The sequence below is a fragment of the Strigops habroptila genome, chromosome 11, assembly GCF_004027225.2.
Source record: "Strigops habroptila isolate Jane chromosome 11, bStrHab1.2.pri, whole genome shotgun sequence".
NCBI lineage: Eukaryota > Metazoa > Chordata > Aves > Psittaciformes > Psittacidae > Strigops > Strigops habroptila.
Window position 1 is genome coordinate 3,450,323 of NC_046360.1, and position 22,208 is coordinate 3,472,530.

Here is a 22,208-nt window from a genome sequence, read left to right on the forward strand (position 1 = left end):
CGTCCCACAGTTTGTCATAGTTGTGAGTATAAATCTTCCTAAATATTGCTGCAATATTTTATCGCTGGGCACTCAAAGTTCTGCCGCTTGGTAGGAGCGTGGTTGGCACACACCGGCACTGCCTGCTCCCGGGGAGAGCGCAGGGACACCCGGTGCAGGGACACGCAGTGCAGTCCCACATGGAGAACAAAGGCTTTAAGGTTGGCCAAGGTTTCGCATTAGGGCTGGCAATAAAAGGAACACACACGATTCATCTTAAATGTTACACGGCTTTGGAATTCTGGCACGTTGGACTATTAAAGGTGTGGGCTGAAGTACTAACCCTGCTTTACAACACAGCGTATCCTTTGCGCAGAGGAAGCCTCACAGCAATAGGTGTTGTAGGGATGAGGCACGGCCCCTCCATGGGATCACTGGGAGATGCTGAGGCAGTGAACACCAGCTCACAATCCAGCAGCTGGGGGCCTCTATGTCAGTGAATGACTTGGTAAATAAAAATGTTCTGTGTCTGCAGTGAATGTGGCACGTTCCTGGTCATCCTCTCTCCAAATTGGGAAGCAGATACATAGATCCATATGTATGGAATCAGGAATGGCAGTAGAAATGTTACACTGCTCTTCCATAGGTGACCTGCCTCATTAAAGTAAGTTCAGGAACATGAACCAAACTTAGATGTTGCAAATTAAAACTTAACACAGGTTGATGCAGGTGTTCAAGCACTGCAGGACTGTTACAAACAAAGGCATTGCTTAAATCCAAATCCATTTATTTAGGGGAAAGATTCAGTCTCAGCTTAAACCTGTCCAGTTCCTATTCGTGAATCTTAGACCTGGACCGATTAAGAGCAAGCAAAGCACATCAAATCAAGTAAGTTTTTGCTAGGTTTTAACTTATCACTCTTTAGCATAAGCTTTTAGGGGCAGTCTGCCCTCAGCTGTTCTAATTGTGGCTGAAAACCACCAACATTTCCAGTTTTTCTCCTTAAAAAGAGTTGTTGCTTTTCAAGCCCAAAGTGCACCCTGAGCAGCAGATGAGGCCAACGCTGCTCTCAGTGGAGTGTCCACCCTCGAGGTCTCCCAGGCCTCATTCTGCACTCGGGCATGTTTGTGGTTGAGTTACTTCATTCCTTCTGCCAACTCTGTCTCTACCACGAGAGCCCGTGACAGGAAACCCCACATGGCCCTGACAAAACACCTCCATTATTCTCCACATTCATTGTTCAAGCTTGTACTGACCACAGAAACTACCAGAAGCATTTGGTGCTGTTTGCAGCTGGACACTTCTTGCTGTGACTCTCCCCATCAATGGACTTCCCCACCCACTTATTTCAGGGAATAACTGTATGGAACAGAGTCTTTCCCAGGGAGAGGGGAAGGGCAAAACCTGTGTGACAACTGCAGGAAGCATGGGGGCTAAATAAGCCCCTAAGCAAGGGATTTCTCATGAATCTCAAATATGTGTATTTTATCTGGCAATTCAGAATATGCACCATTTTTCCAAAGGTAAGAAAGTTCCATTGCTGCCATTTTGCACATTTGGACCTTACTTTCCCAGGAAATACTCTACAACAGATGCATCCTTCCTCCTCTCACATCACCACCTTTCCAGGGGGCTTGGAAGAGGGTTAACATTTAATATGGATGTAGTAATCATATCTCTAAATGTTAGGAGAGTGGGCAGGTGCTATTACTGATGCATTTAACCCTAGCACTTGTATGGTAGGAGCTCACTGAACACACAACTGGAGATACCAGTAAGTGGAAGAAATGGAAATGCATTTAGGATTAAAGCTCAGGATCTGAAACGTGCTGAAAAGACTAAAGAAAACAAATGACATGAAAATTCAAGTACTTGTTTCTCTCTGATAGAGGCACCGGTCACTGAAGGACATCAGGAATCCATTTCTCTCAACAAAATGCATTATACACTAAAAATACATCCTAAACCCACATTGCATCAAAGGGATGACGGCAGACAGACAATTGATAGTCGGGGAAAAAATGATGACAACATGTAACATCTACAACGCACGCACACGGCCCTTGGAAGGTTTATATATGCTATATATATTTCAAAGTACACACAAACCGCCTGTTTGGCAGGTTGAGAAAATAAGAATACATCTTGGGAAGGTCATGAAGGAAAAACAAACACAAAGGAAACCAAGAGTTATTTACATTCAAGAATTCAGTAGCCTTTAACATCTCTATATACATACATACTCTCCCGATATATGTACAGACTGCGACGGGATCTGAATGAAGCTTATTCCAAACGCAACAGAAAGATACAAAACCCCCCCTTGGTAATTCACTTGACAAACGTTTACAGGTTGCAGAGCTTTTCTTCATTTACAAAGGAAATACTACACGCTGACAACTGGCATCTGTGGGGAACTCGGAGTCCTTACGAGAGGTGTGTGTTCCCAATGGACTGTGCAGAGATTGGAGGAACAAACTGCAAACTTGCTGTGCAGAGAGGGGTTTAATGGGATGCAATTGCAGTTACTGTGTCAGACACATCTGAAGTATGAAATGATTTAACAAGTCAAAGTTTAGTTGCTGTCAAGGGACAGCTTAAAAGAGAAAACCCCGAATTTTATCCCTTCGATTCTCAAGTTAACTTAAATCTGCATCTTCCCCTTCTACAGCACAGTTCCAAAAGTCACGCAGCACAGAAGTTACTACTGGTTTACATTTAGCTTTTCCCCTGTTAAGACACATCTATCCTTTATAAATTTGATACCCATTTCAGATGGTGATTTGTACAAAGCAGATCAATGCCCCACAAGGAAGAACAGAGAGACCATAATTTGTATGACATGACAGTCGGTCTCTCCTCTTTCCTCCCTCTGAGGATGTTTGTCTTCTGAGCAGTGCTGCAGGAGGATACTGCAGAGCTGTTCCTTATCCCATCCCCACTGCTATTTATATCCCTTTTCTCCCCCAAGCTTTATCAGCAGCTCATACAAGGAACAAAATACTACCCAAAAACCACACCCCAACCACCGAGCAGGAATTTTCAAGAGAAAATGTTTCTGTAGCTTGAAGGCTCTTTTCTTTTTGATGTTAACCTTTAAGTTGTTAGAACACTCCCGAGCTGTGGGTGCAGGTGTGTTAGTAACTGAATGACAAAGCCAAGGCATGGATGGTGGCGAGTAGCAGAGAGCAGGCAAAGGAGAGCAAGGAGGGGAACAGATCTTAGGAATGGGAACAGTTCTTATGGATCTTTTAAGTGCTGGTGGGGTTTTTCCCCCCAGGGGACACTAGTCCATAGGAATTTAAGCAGGTGTGAACAAACAGCTTTCAACTCCCAAAGCAGTGTGGCTTGGTTATCCATACAGAATATCCAACTCACTATTTGCTCATCCCAACAACCAAAGTTAGTACAACAGGCTGGAAGAGCACTGAGGAACTGAAGCATATTTAAATAATGACTTGTTTAAAACCAGTAAAACACTATTTGTGAACCTACCACTTCTAGAACCATCTTACCGAGGATTAAGACCTAAAATGTTACGTTACCATCTCAGATGGTGAAAGTTTCTACACCAAATAGTAATAATTAGAGACAGCGAAGCACACACACCGCTCGCCGTTAGGAGCACTCTGGTTCACTATCTGCTGCAACAGCAATCTGCCAACATCCCTCTCAACATCCCATCACTTTTCCTGGAATGGATGCCAAATACACCCAGGGGTGGGCATGAAACACATGCATGTCCTCCCGCACACCCTCTCTGGGGTCTGGGTTTTCCAGGGCACAGTCGGCTCCTACTGGTGTTCCTGCACTCAGGCAAGCTTCCCCTCACTACTCCAAGATTAAAACCCTCCCAAACACCTACTGCCTGCAGTGCAAGTACTTCACAGAGGTGTAGCAGGTGCTACAGCAATGCAGAACATGCTGATTTATTCTACATCTATATTTAGTGACCAGCATGTGCAGGGGATTCATCTCCTCCAGCTCTCCCGGCTGGGAGCTGAGGAAAGCAGGGAGACCCTCTGCAACAGCACCCTTTGGTGCTGGCCCAGGCAGCATTAACAGAACCTCAAGTGCAGTAATTCATATAAAGGGGCTCACTTCAGCCTGAAGTTGTGCAACTTCTGGCTCCCTTAACTCCCTGTTCATGACCCTTGAATCTGGCTCACCCTTTACACAAGTGACATACTCTACCTCTGCAGGGGATGTGCTGCTCTGTCAGCTGAGCCTCACTTAAAGCACGCATCCAGGTTTAAGCAGAGTTGACTCCTTGCCTCATTAATGAGTTCAGCTGAGACATTTGGGCTGCGAGACAGAAGCCTGGTTCAAGCAGACTGGAACATGCCAAGTCCTGTCGAATTCCAATTGTACAGACTTGTTAGTTCTTTTTGGAATACAGCGATTGCCTAAACAAGACTCCACTTCTTGTTAGTACAATAACTTTTATTTGACATCTACAAGATCATTATCTTGTAGGGGTTTTTTTTTTGGACAGGTTTATACAATCTCAATTTTTCAATAGTGCAACCTGTGCAAGCAAGAAATGACAAACATTGTCCTTCACTTTCTTATAAACATCTACTATTATAGGCAAAACAAAACTTACCCATATTATAGATAAGTGACTATTCACATTTGTACATTACAATTTCTTTTAAACAGCTCCAGATAAACTCTACAATGTCTTACAACATATTAAACAGTATTCAAGTTACTGGGTAACAGAAACAGCACATACAGCGGAACCCTCAAGTGTTTCCCATTCTCTAATTTACAGCTCAAGTAGGTTTCATCTTACAAGTGACAAATTAAATTACGTTAATGAAGTAAAAAATAGAAGATTGTGTGCGAGATGGAAGTGAATTTGCACTTAAGTTTCTGTAACCACCTCGGATTAAGGAAATGCTTCAATTGAAGGAAAAGAGGCATCCAGCCGCCTTTGCAGTACACATTAGGAATACCATTAATACATTAAAAAGGAACTAATTTTAATTTAAGATGTTTTATCACAAAAAGAACATGTTGTAGACTCAAATATATAACCCCCAGGAGAGAACCAGAAAAAATGCAACACCTGGGTATAAACACTATAAAAATGCAATAACCAATGCTGTACAACTAAGATTGTGTTTCTCTCCGAATTCCTGTCTTGTGTGTTTATCCTGTCCATGCCCGTTTCCAAAGACATGCACTGTCAAACAGAAACTGGGAAGGAACCTGAATGCATGATGTGCAACCTCTAGGTTTCATGCTTTTAGAAACTCATAAATTGAAGAGAAAAAACCCAATATATATTTTCTATATATATACTCAATACATGCATTCGAGGATATCTCCCACAGCAATGGCATTGATGCACTGCGTTAAACCCTGAGCACTGTATGACAAGATAAAAATAAAGCCTGCTTGGGGATTTTCAAGCATTTTCAAACAAATTGTGGTTTGTAGCTTAAAAGGCCAAAAGTAAAAGCAAACAGGAAGCACTACAGAGAGCATAAGGAAAGACAGATGCACCACCATAAACAACTGCTGGCTTTCAGTTCTACCAACCTTTTAAGATCTCTTTATTCCCAAAGTATTTGAGAGCACACAACTGAACTGAAAAAGTTATATTTCTTTGGAATCTGTCCCTGATTTTTATGCAAGTGATATGCTTTTACAGCCTTTTCCTCAAAACACCAAAGTCAACACCTGTAGTTTGTCCTCTTATGCATTGTTGAAATTGGTGATGCTCTGTGGGTGATGCTGCTGCCAGATCTGCTGCTGTTGTACTGCAAGCTGCTGAGACTGGTCTGACGTCGACAGGAGGTTTACAAGGGGTGATACACAATTTGCAGGAATGATCAAACCTGGAAACAGCAACAGACCAAGTGTTTTGTGAGCATGCAAACAGTATGGTCATTAAAACCTCAGGCTGATGATTCCATTTCATTCGTGCAACGCTCAACAGTGACCATTTCCAATGTCTGATCAAGCACAGCTACAAGTTCTACTTCTCAGTAATGATCTTCAGAAGTCACTCGATGCTTTAGGTCACAAAGCAGTAGAAAGAAGTTGCCATTTTGCCCCTGAAGACAGAGTTTACTCTTACATCACTTGCTGCCACATAAAGTGACAAGTCAGCTGTTTCTGGCTTTCCTATCTCACAGGAGTTACACCACTGTGAAAGTTTAAATATTAAGTACCTAGTTTCAACATCTTAGAAAACTGTTGCTGGAGTAGGAGCTGCCGTGACACTGCACATCCACAGGAAGTCCACATTTAAACAAATAGGGGTATTTCAGCCTCTCAGGTACCGGCTGTGAGGGACTTCACTAAGAGGTTCAACAACAAGACAAGACAGAATCATCCTAAAGTCATCCTGAACTATTGATTAAATGCGACTTTCAGTAGCTCAAAACACAAGAAAAAAACCAACATTTAAAGGGCTTCCTGTTCTTTGCCAGGAGTGGGGGCAAAAAAATGGAGCCCTCATGGTTTCAAAGGTAGCCTGGCTGGAACAGGCTAAATATGACACTTTTGTTCCTAGTAAATCAGAAGAACTGGGAGAACAAGTGTTCCAAAGCCTGGGTGAGGAAAACACCCCAAACAACTTCCTCCTTCCTGAACCTGACTTAAAACAGTGTTTATACTACAAATACAGCTTTCAACAGCTGTGCTTCTGCCCCTCCCCAACATACACACTTGAGGTGCCTTTTCTCTTGTAAGCATCTTTGTAGGAGTCTCCTATGTGACTCTCAACACGGAGTGACTTGTATGTTACAACTACTTCCTACTCCAAGACGGAAATAAAGAGCAGACGAGTCACTTACCTACAATCCTCTGCCCATCTTCTGTTCTTAGACGAACGATTTGCATTTTCACATTGGTACCACTCACAGAGGCTAGAACGCCTTCTACTTTTGTCCAGACGCTCAATACTGAACCACACAAGACGTAGTAAGTTCGACAGCGGAGTCCCACTTCACACACTAATCCCAAGCCTGCCTTCTTGCAATTGCCTCTCCTGGAGGAGACAGAAAAAAGCTTTCAAAAGAATTCTGCAAACAGAAAGCATCCAATTCACTTAAAAATGAGACTTCGAGTTATTTAACATGTATTCAGAGTTGAGCAGAGGCTGCAAATTCACAGTAAGGGAAGGATACTTTATGTACAGCATGTCACTAATGGTAAAGCTTTGAGAATTTTTGGGACCACATCTTTGAGGTGTACAGACAGAGCTTGAAGTCAAAGATACCACTCATTTACACCACCTGAAAACCAGAACACGTTCTATGAAACTAGTATCTGATCAGTGTATTTCAGAAAGTCCAATATTAATCTGAAACTTCTACCAGTTACGCTGTTCCTCAGGAATTAAGAGATCAGCTGCTCAGTTCAGACACACAGGAGGTAGCACAGGAACAGCTGTTTCTGAAATCTAGCCCATCTCCATGTGAAGTATAAGTATTTCCCTCCCCCAGATAACATTTGAACTATCCTACCACAATAATACTTAAAGCACAAAGTTTCATTGTACTTCTACTGGAATGCTAGTGTATAAATCACACTCATCTAATATCTATTAGGACCCTAAGGGCAAGTGCAAAGCTTCCTGGTTCCATCAAAGGCTGGGTCACTTGAGTGGTCACAGGACAATTTTTGTTAAGCAAGAAACACAGATTTCACAAGAGTAACAGAACAACAGAAGCAGTTGAGGTGAAGAGTTTAAGTTCAAGTATCTACGTGCATACAAACACTAACCAATAAGCATGAGTGCAGGTATCCGCAGAAGAGTTGTACTGCTCCAACCAGTGTGGCAGAGCATCTTCAGAAGGTACCTGGAGAAGTCAAAGTGGAAACAATAATGAAGTAACACACATCAAGACTTGCACAAAACAATTCAAAACACACTCATAAAATTGTTTAAGCGTTAAGGTACCTTTCCCACCTCTAATAATCCATTACGGTATTTAAAACATCAGCAGCAAACACCAGCTCAGGATTCAGAATCGTTGCTTAGAATACACTGCACATACCTGCTTATTTAAGAGCATGTTTGTACACCTTACATAGAAGCAAGACTTTTCCTTGCTAGACCCTAAAACCCCCTCATTTTCCATTACCACACCACAGATTATTTATATTCAGAAAGCTTTGGATATAGGAATGCAGAAACCATATAAATCTGCTTTAAAAGACCCATTTACAAGCTCCACTCTGGAAAAATAAGCCTAGTTTTTGACTTGTCAGAACGATACATAAATAGCAGAAAAAGAAAGTCCTTGTAATTCTTTTCAAACTTTTCTAAGTTTGAAACCAGCATCATTTTAATGGTTACCTTCTTATATTTCTTTTTCAGGTCTGCACATGTTTCTAGTTTGAGTTGTTTCCCAGTATTTGGTCTGTATACTAAAAAAAGCTTCTTTTTAGGATTCACTTCTTTTACTAGAATAGCAGTTTTCTTGTTATTTCTTATCTGGAAAGAAAAAAGACCAAAACCTTTTTAAGTTTAACATGCTGACAGTTTCTGCCTTAAGTAATTCTATATTGTGTTCTTCAGAGTGATAGTGCATGTGTGCACAGACAACCTGTAATGACAAGGACACCTTTAGAAGACAAGACCACTAAATCTGCATTAGCCTCACAACTTTTCCTTACAGTGAAAACATCTGGTTTCTCCATGCAGGTTTAAGTAAGAGCTATTAATTTGGGCTCCCATTCCCATCAGAAAACACCCTGAGCAGCTAAAAAGGAATGCTTTATAATGAATGTTGGAAACAACATGAATTTTAATGTAATACTGAAAGCATTTTGCAAAACTGAGCAGTAATTAATATGAAGTATTGGGTTAGTCCCCCAAAACCTTCTCTGAATATAATCCAAGAGGCAGAAGAATCTTACCTGTAGTGATAAATAAAATCCATCATCTGGACCTGTCTGTTCTGCCCAGATCTTAGTTGCTTCATCCCAAGACATTCCTCTCTCTACACTGATCTAGAAGAGAGCCACGCAGGGAGATTTGAATGGGAACAGCCTTTGAAACAGTTACAGACACAGGAATTAAAGAACAATAGAATCAAATATTGCCCAGTGAAAGGCCAGGAACCTCCCCTCTTAGCCAACTGCCATGTTCTAGAAAACCTTATTGGCAAGGAAGTTTTGTTAGTTTTAGACAAAGAAGATACAGACTTAACTTACTGTGTATAGTTCTACATGTCCAGAGGTAGAATATCCGGGAGTTAAGAACTTCTTAACATCTGCCTTTCTCACCTTCTCATCCCCAGAGCCCAAATCTTAAAAAGGAAAAGGATAGAGTTACTCTGTTTCTCTGCTCTTAAGTATAAGAGTACCGATAAATTGATTTACTCACCCAAGATGCCCATATCGTATCTTCCATTCTTTTTAGCATTTTGAATAACTGCACTTAACGTGTCAGAAAAGTACTGGAATAAAGCATTCTGCTGATGGACTTCCATGCCAAGAATTCTGTTCAGAAACTTCCCTATATTGTTATAATCTTGAAAAAAAGAATAAGAAGTATACATATTAGGTCAACAGAGATTAAGTTTGATGACAAGAAGCTCTCGATCAGCATTCACAAAGAGCCTCAAAAAGTAATTAAATCCATGTGTTCAGAAATGAGGAAAACGTTCTGAAGTTTTCCCAAGAAGTCACTTTTTAGATAGTTACAACTTCGATACTATTGCTAGGAAGCCACTATTATGACATACAATATTCCTAGCAACATTCTAAAGATACTCTAATCACACAAATACCTTTATCAAGCGTTAGTATTCCAGATCTGTCTTCTACATTTATCAAGCCTACACCAATCAATCCCTGACGAACATCTAGGAAAAAGAAGAGAGGTTAAATCACAGCTACTTTGCCATCTAAGAGTACAAAGGTGAAAGGACAGCTTGTGTAGCAATCCTGTTTCAGGATCCAATTTCAAAACTTCTGATGCTCCTCAAAAAACATTACTTGCAATGTCTATCTAATACATCAATAAGCAAGACAGAACTTTGCCTTCTGTCCTTCCACAAAGCACAGGCAGAGAGGGAAAAGCACTACTGGCCCTGTGTATGACGCCACAGAACAAGATACTGCAACAGATAATGGGAAAGTGAAGAAAGTGATGTTAACAAACTGCCTGTAATATTTTGGCCAAACAGATACAGAACATGCCTTATACTCAGAGTTCATATATCTTGTTTCATACACGACTTCAATATTCAAGCAACGTGTGTAGGAATAACATCCAGTGAGAGCCTACCTGGGCCAGCTGATCTCTAGAATTATTTGCATTTTCTGCATAGTGGAGATCAAAAGGGAGCAATTACACCCAGTTAATTATAGTTACCTTTGAAGAAGTCTCCGGGAAAATCAGGAGGAGGTGAGACCATTGGTGAGTCCAAGTTCACAATGGATTTCATAACAATCTCTAAAGCATTTCTGCCATACTGCATAAGAAAAAGAAAGTTGCTCTAGCAATCTGATCCAGTGTTTGTGCCTCAGCCCCAAGCACACATGGTTTAACAAGTATTTGTAATTCACAGTGTTTTCACTGCAGTAGCAAAGGAACCAGTTATTAGCTCTCTAGTTTTAAACTACACTCTATAAACAGCCCAGTCTTAATTTGTACTTAGAATTGCTAATTTCATCTTCCAGTTGTGACTGAAAGAACACATTTACTTAAGCAAATACAGTAAAGAAATTTACACACGTTTGTGTTCCATGTGGCTTTGCAAACAGAACTAAGAATGCTTACTGCTATCTCAGAAAGAGGCCTCCTATCGAGAAAGTAATACAGCTAAAGTAAAACGCTTCACAGGAGATGAAGGAAATCCTTCCTCAACAGGTCATTTGTGATGTGAGGAATAAGCACCACAGCATGAACTTTCAGACTGAAAAAGAACCATCACCTTGTTGTCAAAATTGAATCTGCTGAGGTCTCGAGTTTCCGTAGCCCGTCTGTCCCCATGGGTGAGGGCTCCCTGTAAAGACACATCTTTGTTATTGAATCAAGTTTTAAGAAAAGGAAACCTAAGTTATGTTTCCTTAAATGAAGGATCAGACTTCTTGAAACAATCTTACCAAACTCTCCAGTCTTTTTGCAACAATAGATGCAAATCTTTGCTCTCCTGCCAATTCAGAAATTAGGAACACGTACTCTGGAGCAGTCACTTGGTTGGATCTGTGAGTTCTTCCTGGATAATTAAGTAGAAGCACATCCATTAGATAAATTCCACTTCACTGAATATTTCTAATAAACTATGAATTGTGAGGAGTAAAGAAAAAAGCCAGAACTTAATCCCACTGAAAATTAGTTTCTGCTGTAACACAGCCAACAGAAGGTTGGAGAGGAATGCTCTACAGTTGTGTCAACTTTCATAAAGACACTTGATACATGACAAAACCCTGAGCTGCAGTGGAAGTCTGTTTGCTAGCTTTCCTTCAAAACTTTCAAGACTATCAGCTATGACTATAAATCTTATTCTGTTCATGGGTAAAGGAGATTGGAAGGCTCCTTAAGTCAATCTTATTTTCTATGATTCTATGAATTTACTGCTACTGAGTTTGCCAGGGAAAGGAGACAGAAAAGGTTCTTTACCAAACTGCTGTATTGCTCTGTCCGCGCTCCACGGCAGTTCCAGAGTCATGTGAACTCTCCGTCTCTGATTCTTAGCTCTGCGGTCTGCTTGCAATGATATACCAGAGCTGGCAGCCTCCGAGATGATGGCAATGTTCTTTTGTTAAGAAAGGAGTTGTTAGTTAGCAATAAATTCAAAAATCATGCTTCAGTTTTCAGTGTCTAAAATACTTAACTTTACAATCACTACTAACATGGGTCTGGAATGGTTTCGCTGTTATTTGGACTTCCTATTGCAAGAAGAAGGGTGGGAGGGGAGAAAAAGTCTGGTTCCCTTTATCAGAGTTTGAAATGCTAACAAATTTGAGTGAAAGGAGTGGTTTTCACTTTACTTTTCAGCAACACCTTTCTGTGCAAACGAAGAAAGGCAGCATGCTGCAGTCCTGCCATTCCAAAGGGCAAGTTTCTCTGATGTTGGCCTGCACTGCAGAAGGAAAAGGGGAGGGACACAGAGAACCTTGCTCTGAGAGCAAGCAGCACAGAGAAGACAAAACATTGCTGCTGACATTGTAAAGAAAGAGGATATTGCCATTCGAGTATCTGAATACATTTGCCTTAAAAGAATGTAAATGTTTGGACTGTGCACAAGTCATGAACATGAGTATCTACCCTCAAGTGTAACAACAGCCCATAGAAGTTTCGCACAACAGCTGCGTTTACTGGATCTGCCCTCTTGTGGTAGCATGTCCCAAATGAACCACAGGAAGGGTTTGTGTTTTTTCCCCTCTCCTTCAGTTCTACCATTATTCCAGTCAGTATTTTCTTTCAGAGTGCAATGTAAAGGACAAAAGCTGTCGCTCTCCCCAGCATTACTTCTCAAGCCTTGTTAAGTCAAACAATCTCCACCTTTGCCCCCAGCCCCTCACTGAAAGCTTTTTCATACCAAGTCAGTCAGTGGTTTTCCCCCATTTCCCAGTTTCATTAAGCAGAGGTACAGAGTACTCCAAAGGAATCACAAATATGCGGAGGGTTTATCGCCTTCTTCAACACAGGCTGTTTTACAATACCAGCTTAAAGCTTTCAGTTTGGTATGTGTGTACACACCTCAAAGCACAGGCCTCTGCGGCCACCCAAACTACAGCCTGACCTTTAAAGCATGCTGCAGCCACGTATTAAGACAGCACTACTCAATGTACTGGCTGAAAAACAAAATACACAACAGTGAGTAGAAAATGCTTTCTAGTACTTAAGAGTACCCCAAAAATCACTGTGGGATAATGGTAGAACCAAAACTTGAATAACTTAATCAGTGTTACTACAGCATCCGGCAAGGTTTTTTAACTGGTATTTAAGGATTACCTTATCTCCATCCATGAACCTCTGCTTTTCTGTGATGTTCAGAATCTCAACAGGCACATCAAGTTCAGATCTTGACTCGTAAGATATGCTGCCATCATCATTGCTCACGACTCTCCCTTTGCGGCCTGTCATCTTTACAAATAAAAGGGAACACAAGCTTGTTATGGCAACACCAACATTATTACATGACCAAAAACTTCAAAAGTTATGCTATTTATTCATACACCAACCTTAAAACAGATTTGGTAATTTACTCCAAGTGCAAAACTGCATTAGAGAACCTCAATTATTTTTGGCTGGTGGCATTATCTGCTTTCTGGAACACTTAAAGTAACTCAGGGAATCCAAAGCATAACAAAGCATATCTATGTAGAAATTATATAGTATTATACACTGCTGTCTGTAAGGGATTCACCAAGAGTACTAAGAAACTAAACTGACAGCCGAGATTGTGATTTAAAAGACCCTGTTAAAATCAGTGACAATGGTATTTCTACCTGACAGACAGGTAGCTTAAAGACATGTTTTTAAAGTTATTGAGCAAAAGATAGTAATTCATAAGGCTTTTCACTAATGCAGTTATATTATCCAGGTTCTTAATCTTCATTACCTAGGAAGATGAACTAAAGCTGCCTCCGTTTTATACACATTAGCTTCAAATTGACTACAGCTAGAGAAATATACTACTATAAAGAAAAAAACCCTAGTATGATTTACCCAACTAGAAACTATCAGTCTCAGAAATAACCTGTTTACCTATTCAGAACTTTTCTCTGTATTCTAATCTCCAAGTTTCTCTTTAATTCAGAGCCATTCAAAGTAACCTGTACTCCTAGCCCTGTGAGATTACTGTCTAAAACTGATAAAACAAGTTCTCTTTAATAGATACGTAGGACACATGGAACCTTGAAGGATGATTTACTGCAGCCAGATAATGTATGCCTACAGTAGAAAGAAAAACATTGATTTTTTTCTACATGTGAACACCAACCTACCTCTGCAACGTTTTCTGGACCACCCAGTTCATCTATAAGCTCATCCAGTGTATTTGGAGGAAGATCTTCAGCCAGCTTTTCCAGTTTATCAAGCAGTTCTTTTTTCATTTGTTGGGCCCTTTCGACAGCATCCTGACTTGTTACAAAGCTGCTGTTTGTGTTACTGTTGGCTGAAATTTTAAGAGAGACTCTTTAAGACTTAGAAATGTCACTGTCTAACTGCTAAGAAAGTGAATCAATGTCAAAGCAGCTTATTCTTACCTGACGTGTTGGTACTAGAGGTGGTGGTACCAACAGTGGAAGTAAAACAGCTAGGTCGTTTTGATCCGAGACCAGAAGCTAGTAAGGCACTTTGAATAGAATCTGGGTCTATGCTTTTCTTCTTTTTCTTGTCTTTATTCTTTTTATGCTCTTTTCTAATTAACCAGGGATCTAAAGTTAAATAAAGTTGTTTAGAAAGAGTTGAGCATTTACCAAAAAAACCCCCATCCTTTCCTTTGAAAAAAAACTACATTCTCATTACAAATGTCTGAACTCCAGTGTGTAAAATCTACTTGCTACTGAAGATGCAAATCAACACTCTAGTACCAATTCCAGTCTCATTAGAATTAAACTACGTGCTTATCAAGCACTTAGTTTTGGCTCATTGAAATGGTTAGGCAAGACTTTATGCTTACTATTATGCTACTTGCTTGATGAAACACTTAAACCGTCTTACCATCTTCATCATCTTCACTGGATTCATCTCTGAACGGGTTGAAGTCATCGTCATCTCCAGAACTCAAAAATCTGGAGCTCTCATTGTCACTTTCTTCATTGTCTGAAGCATCAGACTCACTTTCACTCTCATCAGAGCTGCTACCTGCAAGGCCACCTGTTTTGCGAGCTTTTTTTGCTTCTCTGCTTATTTCTTCACCTAATTCCATCATCACCATCACCCCAGAAGAAAAAGAAAAGTTAGTTTAGACCTTGTCGTTTTACCACCACTGCGTACAAACCAGAAAAATATTCAGCTTCTGAAAACAGAGAGTTGTAAACTGGTTTACAAGAGTTTAAGTTTTAAGACAGACCTCTCTCCCAAGTTTCTTTATGATCTCCTACTTTTCAGTAAGAAAATAATCAATTTGGGAAGGGGGGTGGTTTATGCATCTCTTTATGGAGCCTCAAGGAAAAGGAAGCAATCATTTGTATAACTGCATCAGGAAGTGGTCTAACATGTACAAGGCATTTGGGGATAGGTCCCATACTAGATCAACCCAATTCTAAGCTAAGTAGTAACCAGAATTTACAGGTTATAATGCTTCAGCAGAGGTTTAAGAATCTATTAATGGAAGTTTCTACGTGCTCTTTCATGAATGATTGCACTGATAATTGCATTCCCATATTTTTCCCAGAGTTCACTCTTAGGCAGCTCTAAAATTGCCTGGCATTAGTGTAGGAACTTAAGCATTACCTTTCCGTTTCTTTATTTTGTTCTCCTTGCAAGGGCTGTCTCTGGGTGAATTGTTATTACTTTGAGCAGTCAAGTCAATTCCCAACAAGCTAAACAGCTTCTTCCTGTCGGGAGCTGGAAAGTGCTTTTCAATAAGAGACTGGAATACTCCTCTGCGTAAGAAAAAAGGATTCTTCAGTCAAATTTGCATTTATTTAAAGTAAAAACCTGTAAAATTTCACAGCTTGCTTGGCTTCTCTGAAGAGTTATTCCTTGTGAATGCTATTACACAAGGAGTCTGTATGATTATCACCCATATTGCTGTATCTGTCACCTTCCTAGAAATAGGAGACATTTACTTTACAGCATTGTTACTTACAGCTTGTTAAGTATGTTTTTTGTATCAAATGGTATTGCTACTGCCACTTTTTTATTGCTTAGAGTTTAAATGACAGATTAACTTATTAAGATCTTCAGCAAGGTAGTCTCAGGATTGGATGTGGTTCATCTGGTAGAAGAGGAAAGTCATGACTGTAACTCATTTTGCAGTGTACACTTGGCAAGCCTTCCCCTCCTTCCAGTTTGAGTAGAACAGTACCAGCTGTTCACACCTGAGAGCACCGTTTCAGAATGCCAGCAGAACCAGGAACTAACCAATGGCTCACTTGAGCAATACTGTCAGATTTATGTACAGGCAGCTTAAGAACATTGGTACAAAAGGCTACGCAAGTTTCTGTGCGGTGACGCATGTTTTATACATGAAAGGACAAACACACGAAATTGGATTAAGGTTAGTTTTGTAAAGGACAGTTCTAAGACTTCAGGCTTACTTCGCTGTAGAAACAAAGTCATTCAGTTCACCACCACCTTCCTCCAAAGCCTCTAACGTTCTTGCTTCTCCTGTTGACTGCAGGCCAATAACAACACACTAAAGGACAAGTGAACACAAGACATTGTTAATAAGATCACTGACTTGTAAGTTTACTTTTGCCTAAATTTCTGCTCACTAAATAGCTTCAATACCTTAAAGTCCAAAATCATGCCACTATGTCTACTACTGTGCCTGAAGATACTTACATTATAAACAAAAGAATCCAGTAGCTTTGCATTTAACAAAGATATTTAAATATAGGCCTTGACCAACTTACCTTCCCATTCTTGATTTCTTCCCGAGCCAGCTGCACCACCCTCTTCACTTTAGACGCTATGCAAAGGTACTTGAAGAACCTCTGATGAGCTGACCAAAACTGACCCCACATGGACTTCTTCATTCGTTGCTCTGCATCGATAAGGTCGGCTGCTTGCTGAAACCTCTCTCTAGCACTGACCCACTGAGGAAGAAAACGTTACTGGCTTTGCATGTCACATTTCAAGGCTACACAGGTACATTGTTTAATAGCCAAATAAAGACAGAAGTTTAAAGTCACAGTGCTATAGGACTGCAAGTCAAGGAAACTCATCATACATCAAATAAAACTCACAAAAAAGAAAATAGCTACAGCTTAGTAAATTCAGAAGATAATTACTCTCATAATGAAAAGCAGATACATTTACATTACTAACAGTGCAAACATACACAGTATTTTCTAATCATCCAGTTTCTCCATGAATACATTCCAGTTAAGGAAGCAAAGAGCACTGCCCATAATTAAGCATAAAGCAAGATCCCAAGAAGAGAAAAACCTCACTGCCTTCGTTTCTACAACACTGTGTTATAGCAGTTGTTTCCAGATTAGGTAAAGTAACCCTTGGACACAAGTTTAGCAATTCTTTTAAACAACATTCATAAAAAAGTGCTGTTTTAAAGCTGTTATACACCTGTCAAAGATAAATTTTAGCTATACAACATGAATTAAGTCATGCTTAGGCACCTTTTAAGCAGGTAAAGACCCAGCTTATTTTAAGCTTTGTCCAAGGAGTAATTATTTTGATTCTATGATTCCACGAATGTGCACTCCAGACACCTAGCTTAGCATACGGACAAAACAATTAAGAACATCATTAAAAGATAACATGCAGGCGAATAAATAAAAACATTAAAAGAGAATCAAAGCTTCAATGCTTTAGATGTGATCTGCCACATGATTAGAACTATCCCCCTGCACTGTTTAACTACAAGCACCACTCCAGCATAGCACTTCACTGAAGAAGAGCATGCAGCCCGTCTAATGTTCTGCAGCTTGTTCTCACTTCAGTTGCCTAAAGGGGGAGGACTGGTGCACGAAAATACAAGTAGCAGGTGAACAGCTTTATCTTAGGCAACAATGACCAAGCTCTGGGGTACTACTAGAAGGCAGTGGATTTGCTAGATACTGGAAGATGCAGCTTTCATGACTCAGAACAAGAATTAACAGCTTTTGCCAAGTCTTAAATGGAGAAATCGTTACACTGAGACAAGAAGATGCCATGCCTGTCTCTCAACAGGCTATTTCAGGTGCAATCAAGTTTAAACCAAGTAACTTCAACCTCTCAGAACTCAATACAGAAAGCAAATTTAAAAGGGTATTCTTACCAGTTTCACAGATTTATTGTACATTTTCACATACTCCTGTGAAAGCAGAACTTCATCGATTTTGAAAGTTACACCTGAAAAACTCAACTGTCTTGCTATGTACATTCCTCTCAGCTTCATATCCATAGCAACTATTTCCATGGCACCAACACCTCTAAAATAAAAGAATAAATTAAGTCAATATTAGAAATTTCAAGAGCCAGGATTTAAAAACACAAAACAAAACCACAAACCAAAGCAACCAAACCAACTGAAGTGCTTTAGAAGTAAACAGCATGCTTACAAATGTGAAGGAACACGTTTTCAAAATCATTAGCCCTGCTCTGTTAAACACATCCAGGGGGTCTTGAAATTTAGCCTGCATGTAAAACTATATCCCTGCCTTTTGAGTGTTAAGTGTATCCCAAGAGGTATAAACACTCAAATAGTTACTTTTCCCTTGGCATGCATTAGGAGACAGTACCTTAAACTAATTGGATAGTTTTGTTGGTTCAAATATATATATAACAATCTTGCATTGCCATTTTATAAACTCCACTGAAGATTTAAAATAATAAACTGTATTAAGCTATTCAGATTTATGTTGGCATTAAAATAATTAAGCTTATAGGTAACTTAAATCCTCTTTCAACAGCAATGAACCTTTAGCAATACCTTGAGAGCACAGAAGTCAACTGCAAAGCTCACTTACAAGCTTGGGCCTGTAATTTCATTATTGCTCATTTAATACATGCTCAGTAATGAAGTGGAGACTACACTTGCAGAGTCTAGAAAAGTCATGCATCATGTAGATGCTACACAAGAAGATGCATACTAAGCCCTACTGCAGCATTCTGAAGTGTTTAAAATTCTTCTTAGGTAGGCAAAACAATATATTAAGATGCTCACCTACAAAAGAATGTAAGCAGCTGCATTTTCTACTGACCTCTCACGTTTAGTTTTCTTAATAAGCTCTGAAATACAAAGCACCTTGCAACGGCATGCATAATCTTCCTGAACTAGGTTCTTATGCCAGAAAGCATAAGAGCAAGACTTCTTCCTGTTCAACTGCCTAAGCTGAATGCATAAACATTAGAGGGCTTCTGCATATAGTGAAACATCAACTGAGCACACTCAGTACACACGGTGTGATTTCATGATGAGCATCAAAGTATTTTCATTGCATAACACCCACATTTTAAGAGGGCTATTTTCCCAGCAAGCTTCTAAAGATCCCAAACTTTTCTGACTGCAAGAGAAACATCCCATTTTTCACTACCTAAGATAAATTGATTCTAGCTTCTGAACCTAGCAGAAATGTAAAGTTATTAGTGTGACAGGACAAGTTTGCAGAGGACTAGGAGTGAGTGAAGACAAAGGAACTGGAAAGCACGGTCAAGCACAACCATATGTGTTCTTGCTATAGCTCTTTGAAACATTACCTTCTTTCAACAGCCTGAATAAAATCACTGAATTCCCTAAAAGGAGTTCCTTCACCCCATATTCCGAGACGGTTCATGTATGCCATGTTTCTTGGCTCAGATGCACCTAGGAGAAGAACACACTCTGTACCAGTGCCAGTAAAAACACACAGAGACATTTAATGCAAACCAAGTAGTACATACCTGTGGCACTGGCATAAACAACCCTGGCTTTTGGAAGTTTATTTTGAAGCTCCAATACAGCCAGACCTGTTTTTGTTGGTTTTGAGGAACCAACAGGACACAGATTCTTTGCTTTATGACACTCATCAAATACAATCTGAACTGTAATTAAGGAAAAAAAACTTGGTCCCACAGCTAAACCAGAAATCTGGTAATCACAATAGGTGGCAGCAGTAAATGCTAAACTCAAAGAGATGCTGGTCATGTTCTTCACTAAAAGCCTTGGGAAAGATATTTAGCTAGGAAGTATTTAAGAGCACAATTACCAATACTTGAGTTCTTTAAAATGTGGTCGATACTCAGAATAGTAAGAATTCACTGGAGAAAATTTCAGTGCAAGCTTAAGGGTCTTAAACATGACACTTCTATTTTATGTGTTCTTTATAGAGAAAGCAGAAGCTTCACTCTTGTACCAGAGTTATGTGGCAACAATATGATGGTAATAGATTTGGCACGAGGTTTGTAAAGCTTCAAGTCCAATGTCAGAGCACGCACGCAATCAATTACTGTCAGGAATAAAGAGTAACACCTAAAAATACCAGCAAATAAAACCACAGGAGTATCTTTAAAGATGTAAGCTTAAACAGCAATTTGGTTACAATCAACTGAACTCCAAATAAAGGATACGACTCCATCAAAGTCTTCACCACACCAGTGAAGAAGCTGCTTTAATCTGGTTTTGTATTTACCACCAGACTGACTTTCACCAATAAGAGAAGAGTAGGTAGCAAAGATGACCCCTTTCTTCACACTTCCATTATGTTTGGAAGAAATTTTCCCATATTTGAACTGCAACAGAAATAAGAAATGACGGAAGTTATACAAAAGAAATCCCACCTACCACATGATTAAGGGATGCTGGTGGTCTTAATGGAGAGGTGTGTACACTCTGAACCACCTGTATCCCTACATCATGATGATGGCATGGCTGGCATATGGTGATGTGGTTAAGGGGTTATGCAAGGCCTTACTTAAATACATACTTATGGGAGACTAGCTCTGAGGCCTCAAAAGATCAACAGCTACATTCTTTGACTACATGGTTTCCTTAAATACAATAAAGATTTTAGTTTCAATGCATCCCTTGGAGCTAATAGGTCAAGTGTATTTATAACTGCCACCATAAATGACAATTTCTAAAGCTTTTTTTAGTATTTTAGAAAGTATTTAGTAGTATTTTAGAAAATAAGATTCCACAAAGCAAAAATACCAACTTAAAACAAACTTTAAGTTCAGTGAATTCAACCAGTAATCACACTTCACAATTTATCTAAGTGGCTAATCCTGAGAAGAGGCACCAAAAATAACTGCACATGCCACTGCTGCTTTAATAAATTACTGAGGAAGCTTATTATTCGAGTATTACCTACAAAATGTAGCATATATAAAATGTGTGCTGGGAGATAGAAAGAAAAAATGCAAATGCTACAACATCTAAAGATTTAAAGAATATTTCAACTTCTAGAAAATACTCTCCTAGTAATAGCAGTAGTGGTTTGAATAGTATTTTAAAAAACATCACATGCCAAGACTTAATCCTACAATGGGGCCTATTTACATGATTAACTTAAAGCACTGTTTGGTTCTTCCCAAGATTAAGGCCTGTCAAACAAGACCTAGACAGCAAATGTATTGAAATTAGTACATTCTTGCTCTTAAAACAGTCAACATGCACAACTCGTCACACAAGCGTACCTAAAGTTTTGCCTCAACTGTACATAGTAAAAAGTTTCCACACCTTGTTTAATGAATGAACCAATATGTTTTTTGCTCCAATATCTCTCAAATCTCTTTCAGCATCATATTTCAGATCATTTGACACGCTAAACCTGAAGACAGAAAACAAAGTATATATTCTGTAAGTTACAGCAGAAGTTCAGAAAGCACTTGCTAGAACATGTCAGAGGACAGATTACATTGAATTTAAGTACTATAGTCACTACAGCATCTGCTCTGACAAATCCTGACACACTTACCAGACTGCTCTTTTTCTGCCTAACAAGTAATTTTCATAGATTATTCCAGCTATGGTCCTTCCTTTTCCTACACCAGCACCATCACCTATCAAGAATCCAGCTCTGTCTCCATTGGGCAGGAATGTTTCATGTTGCTGTAAGAGAAAGAACAAAAAACTTGTACCCATTCTCCAGAACACATCACTGTGGATTGTCAGGAAAGAGCAAACATAAGAAACATCCTATTGGATGAGACCAGTGGTCCACCCAGCCAAGCAGCCTCCTGACAGCAGAAAGAAGGGATTTTATTTAGGGAGAGCATACGAGCCTGTGAACTGCATTATTATCCATTATCCCCTTCAGCACCTACAACTGCTGTAAAATTGCCTAATTCTGCATAATTACAGAATTACATCTGTAATTCTTTTAGTGTCCACTACTACACTGGCTGCTTTTTTTAACCCACTGATATGCCCCTCCACAGACTTTTGTGGCAGCAAGGCCCAGACATCCACTGCCTATCTAAAGATGTATTCTTCTATCCATTTTAAACCAATTTCCTATCAGTTTCACCAAGTTCTGCTCTGTTCTTGTTTTGTAGAATTCCACTGCCTTCTTGATTATAGAGACTTGATTTCATGCCCCCTAATTTTTCTCCTCTCTAGCCCAAAGTGTCCAAGCCTCATTAGTCTCTTCTCATGAGGCAACTTCTTCCCCTGTGACCATTTTAGTTGTCCTCTAACTTCACTATCTTCCTC

General features: G+C 39.7%; 1 protein-coding gene across 6 annotated transcripts in view; it reads right to left on the bottom strand.

Annotated features, from left to right (window-relative positions):
* Positions 1-4,098: 4,098 nt before the first annotated feature.
* The window catches only part of SBNO1 (strawberry notch homolog 1), a 32,294-nt gene continuing 14,184 nt past the window's right edge, over positions 4,099-22,208 (bottom strand). For 5 of the 6 annotated variants that reach the window (XM_030502484.2, XM_030502482.1, XM_030502481.1 and 2 more), the window contains 25 exons: positions 21,472-21,605; positions 21,234-21,324; positions 20,123-20,284; positions 19,457-19,592; positions 19,274-19,379; positions 17,853-18,006; positions 16,489-16,671; positions 16,171-16,268; positions 15,362-15,513; positions 14,627-14,824; positions 14,170-14,340; positions 13,909-14,078; positions 12,914-13,045; positions 11,576-11,711; positions 11,059-11,171; positions 10,887-10,958; positions 10,325-10,424; positions 9,738-9,812; positions 9,332-9,478; positions 9,160-9,254; positions 8,863-8,955; positions 8,300-8,437; positions 7,723-7,799; positions 6,792-6,985; positions 4,460-5,828 (listed from right to left, as the gene is read on the bottom strand). In XM_030502484.2, the coding sequence (XP_030358344.1) occupies positions 5,686-5,828; positions 6,792-6,985; positions 7,723-7,799; positions 8,300-8,437; positions 8,863-8,955; positions 9,160-9,254; positions 9,332-9,478; positions 9,738-9,812; positions 10,325-10,424; positions 10,887-10,958; positions 11,059-11,171; positions 11,576-11,711; positions 12,914-13,045; positions 13,909-14,078; positions 14,170-14,340; positions 14,627-14,824; positions 15,362-15,513; positions 16,171-16,268; positions 16,489-16,671; positions 17,853-18,006; positions 19,274-19,379; positions 19,457-19,592; positions 20,123-20,284; positions 21,234-21,324; positions 21,472-21,605 (3,270 nt within the window). In that variant the 3' untranslated portion in view covers positions 4,460-5,685. Of the gene's footprint in view, positions 5,829-6,791; positions 6,986-7,722; positions 7,800-8,299; positions 8,438-8,862; positions 8,956-9,159; positions 9,255-9,331; positions 9,479-9,737; positions 9,813-10,324; positions 10,425-10,886; positions 10,959-11,058; positions 11,172-11,575; positions 11,712-12,913; positions 13,046-13,908; positions 14,079-14,169; positions 14,341-14,626; positions 14,825-15,361; positions 15,514-16,170; positions 16,269-16,488; positions 16,672-17,852; positions 18,007-19,273; positions 19,380-19,456; positions 19,593-20,122; positions 20,285-21,233; positions 21,325-21,471; positions 21,606-22,208 lie in introns of all 6 variants that reach the window. The other variant, XM_030502480.1, reaches the window with a different exon arrangement.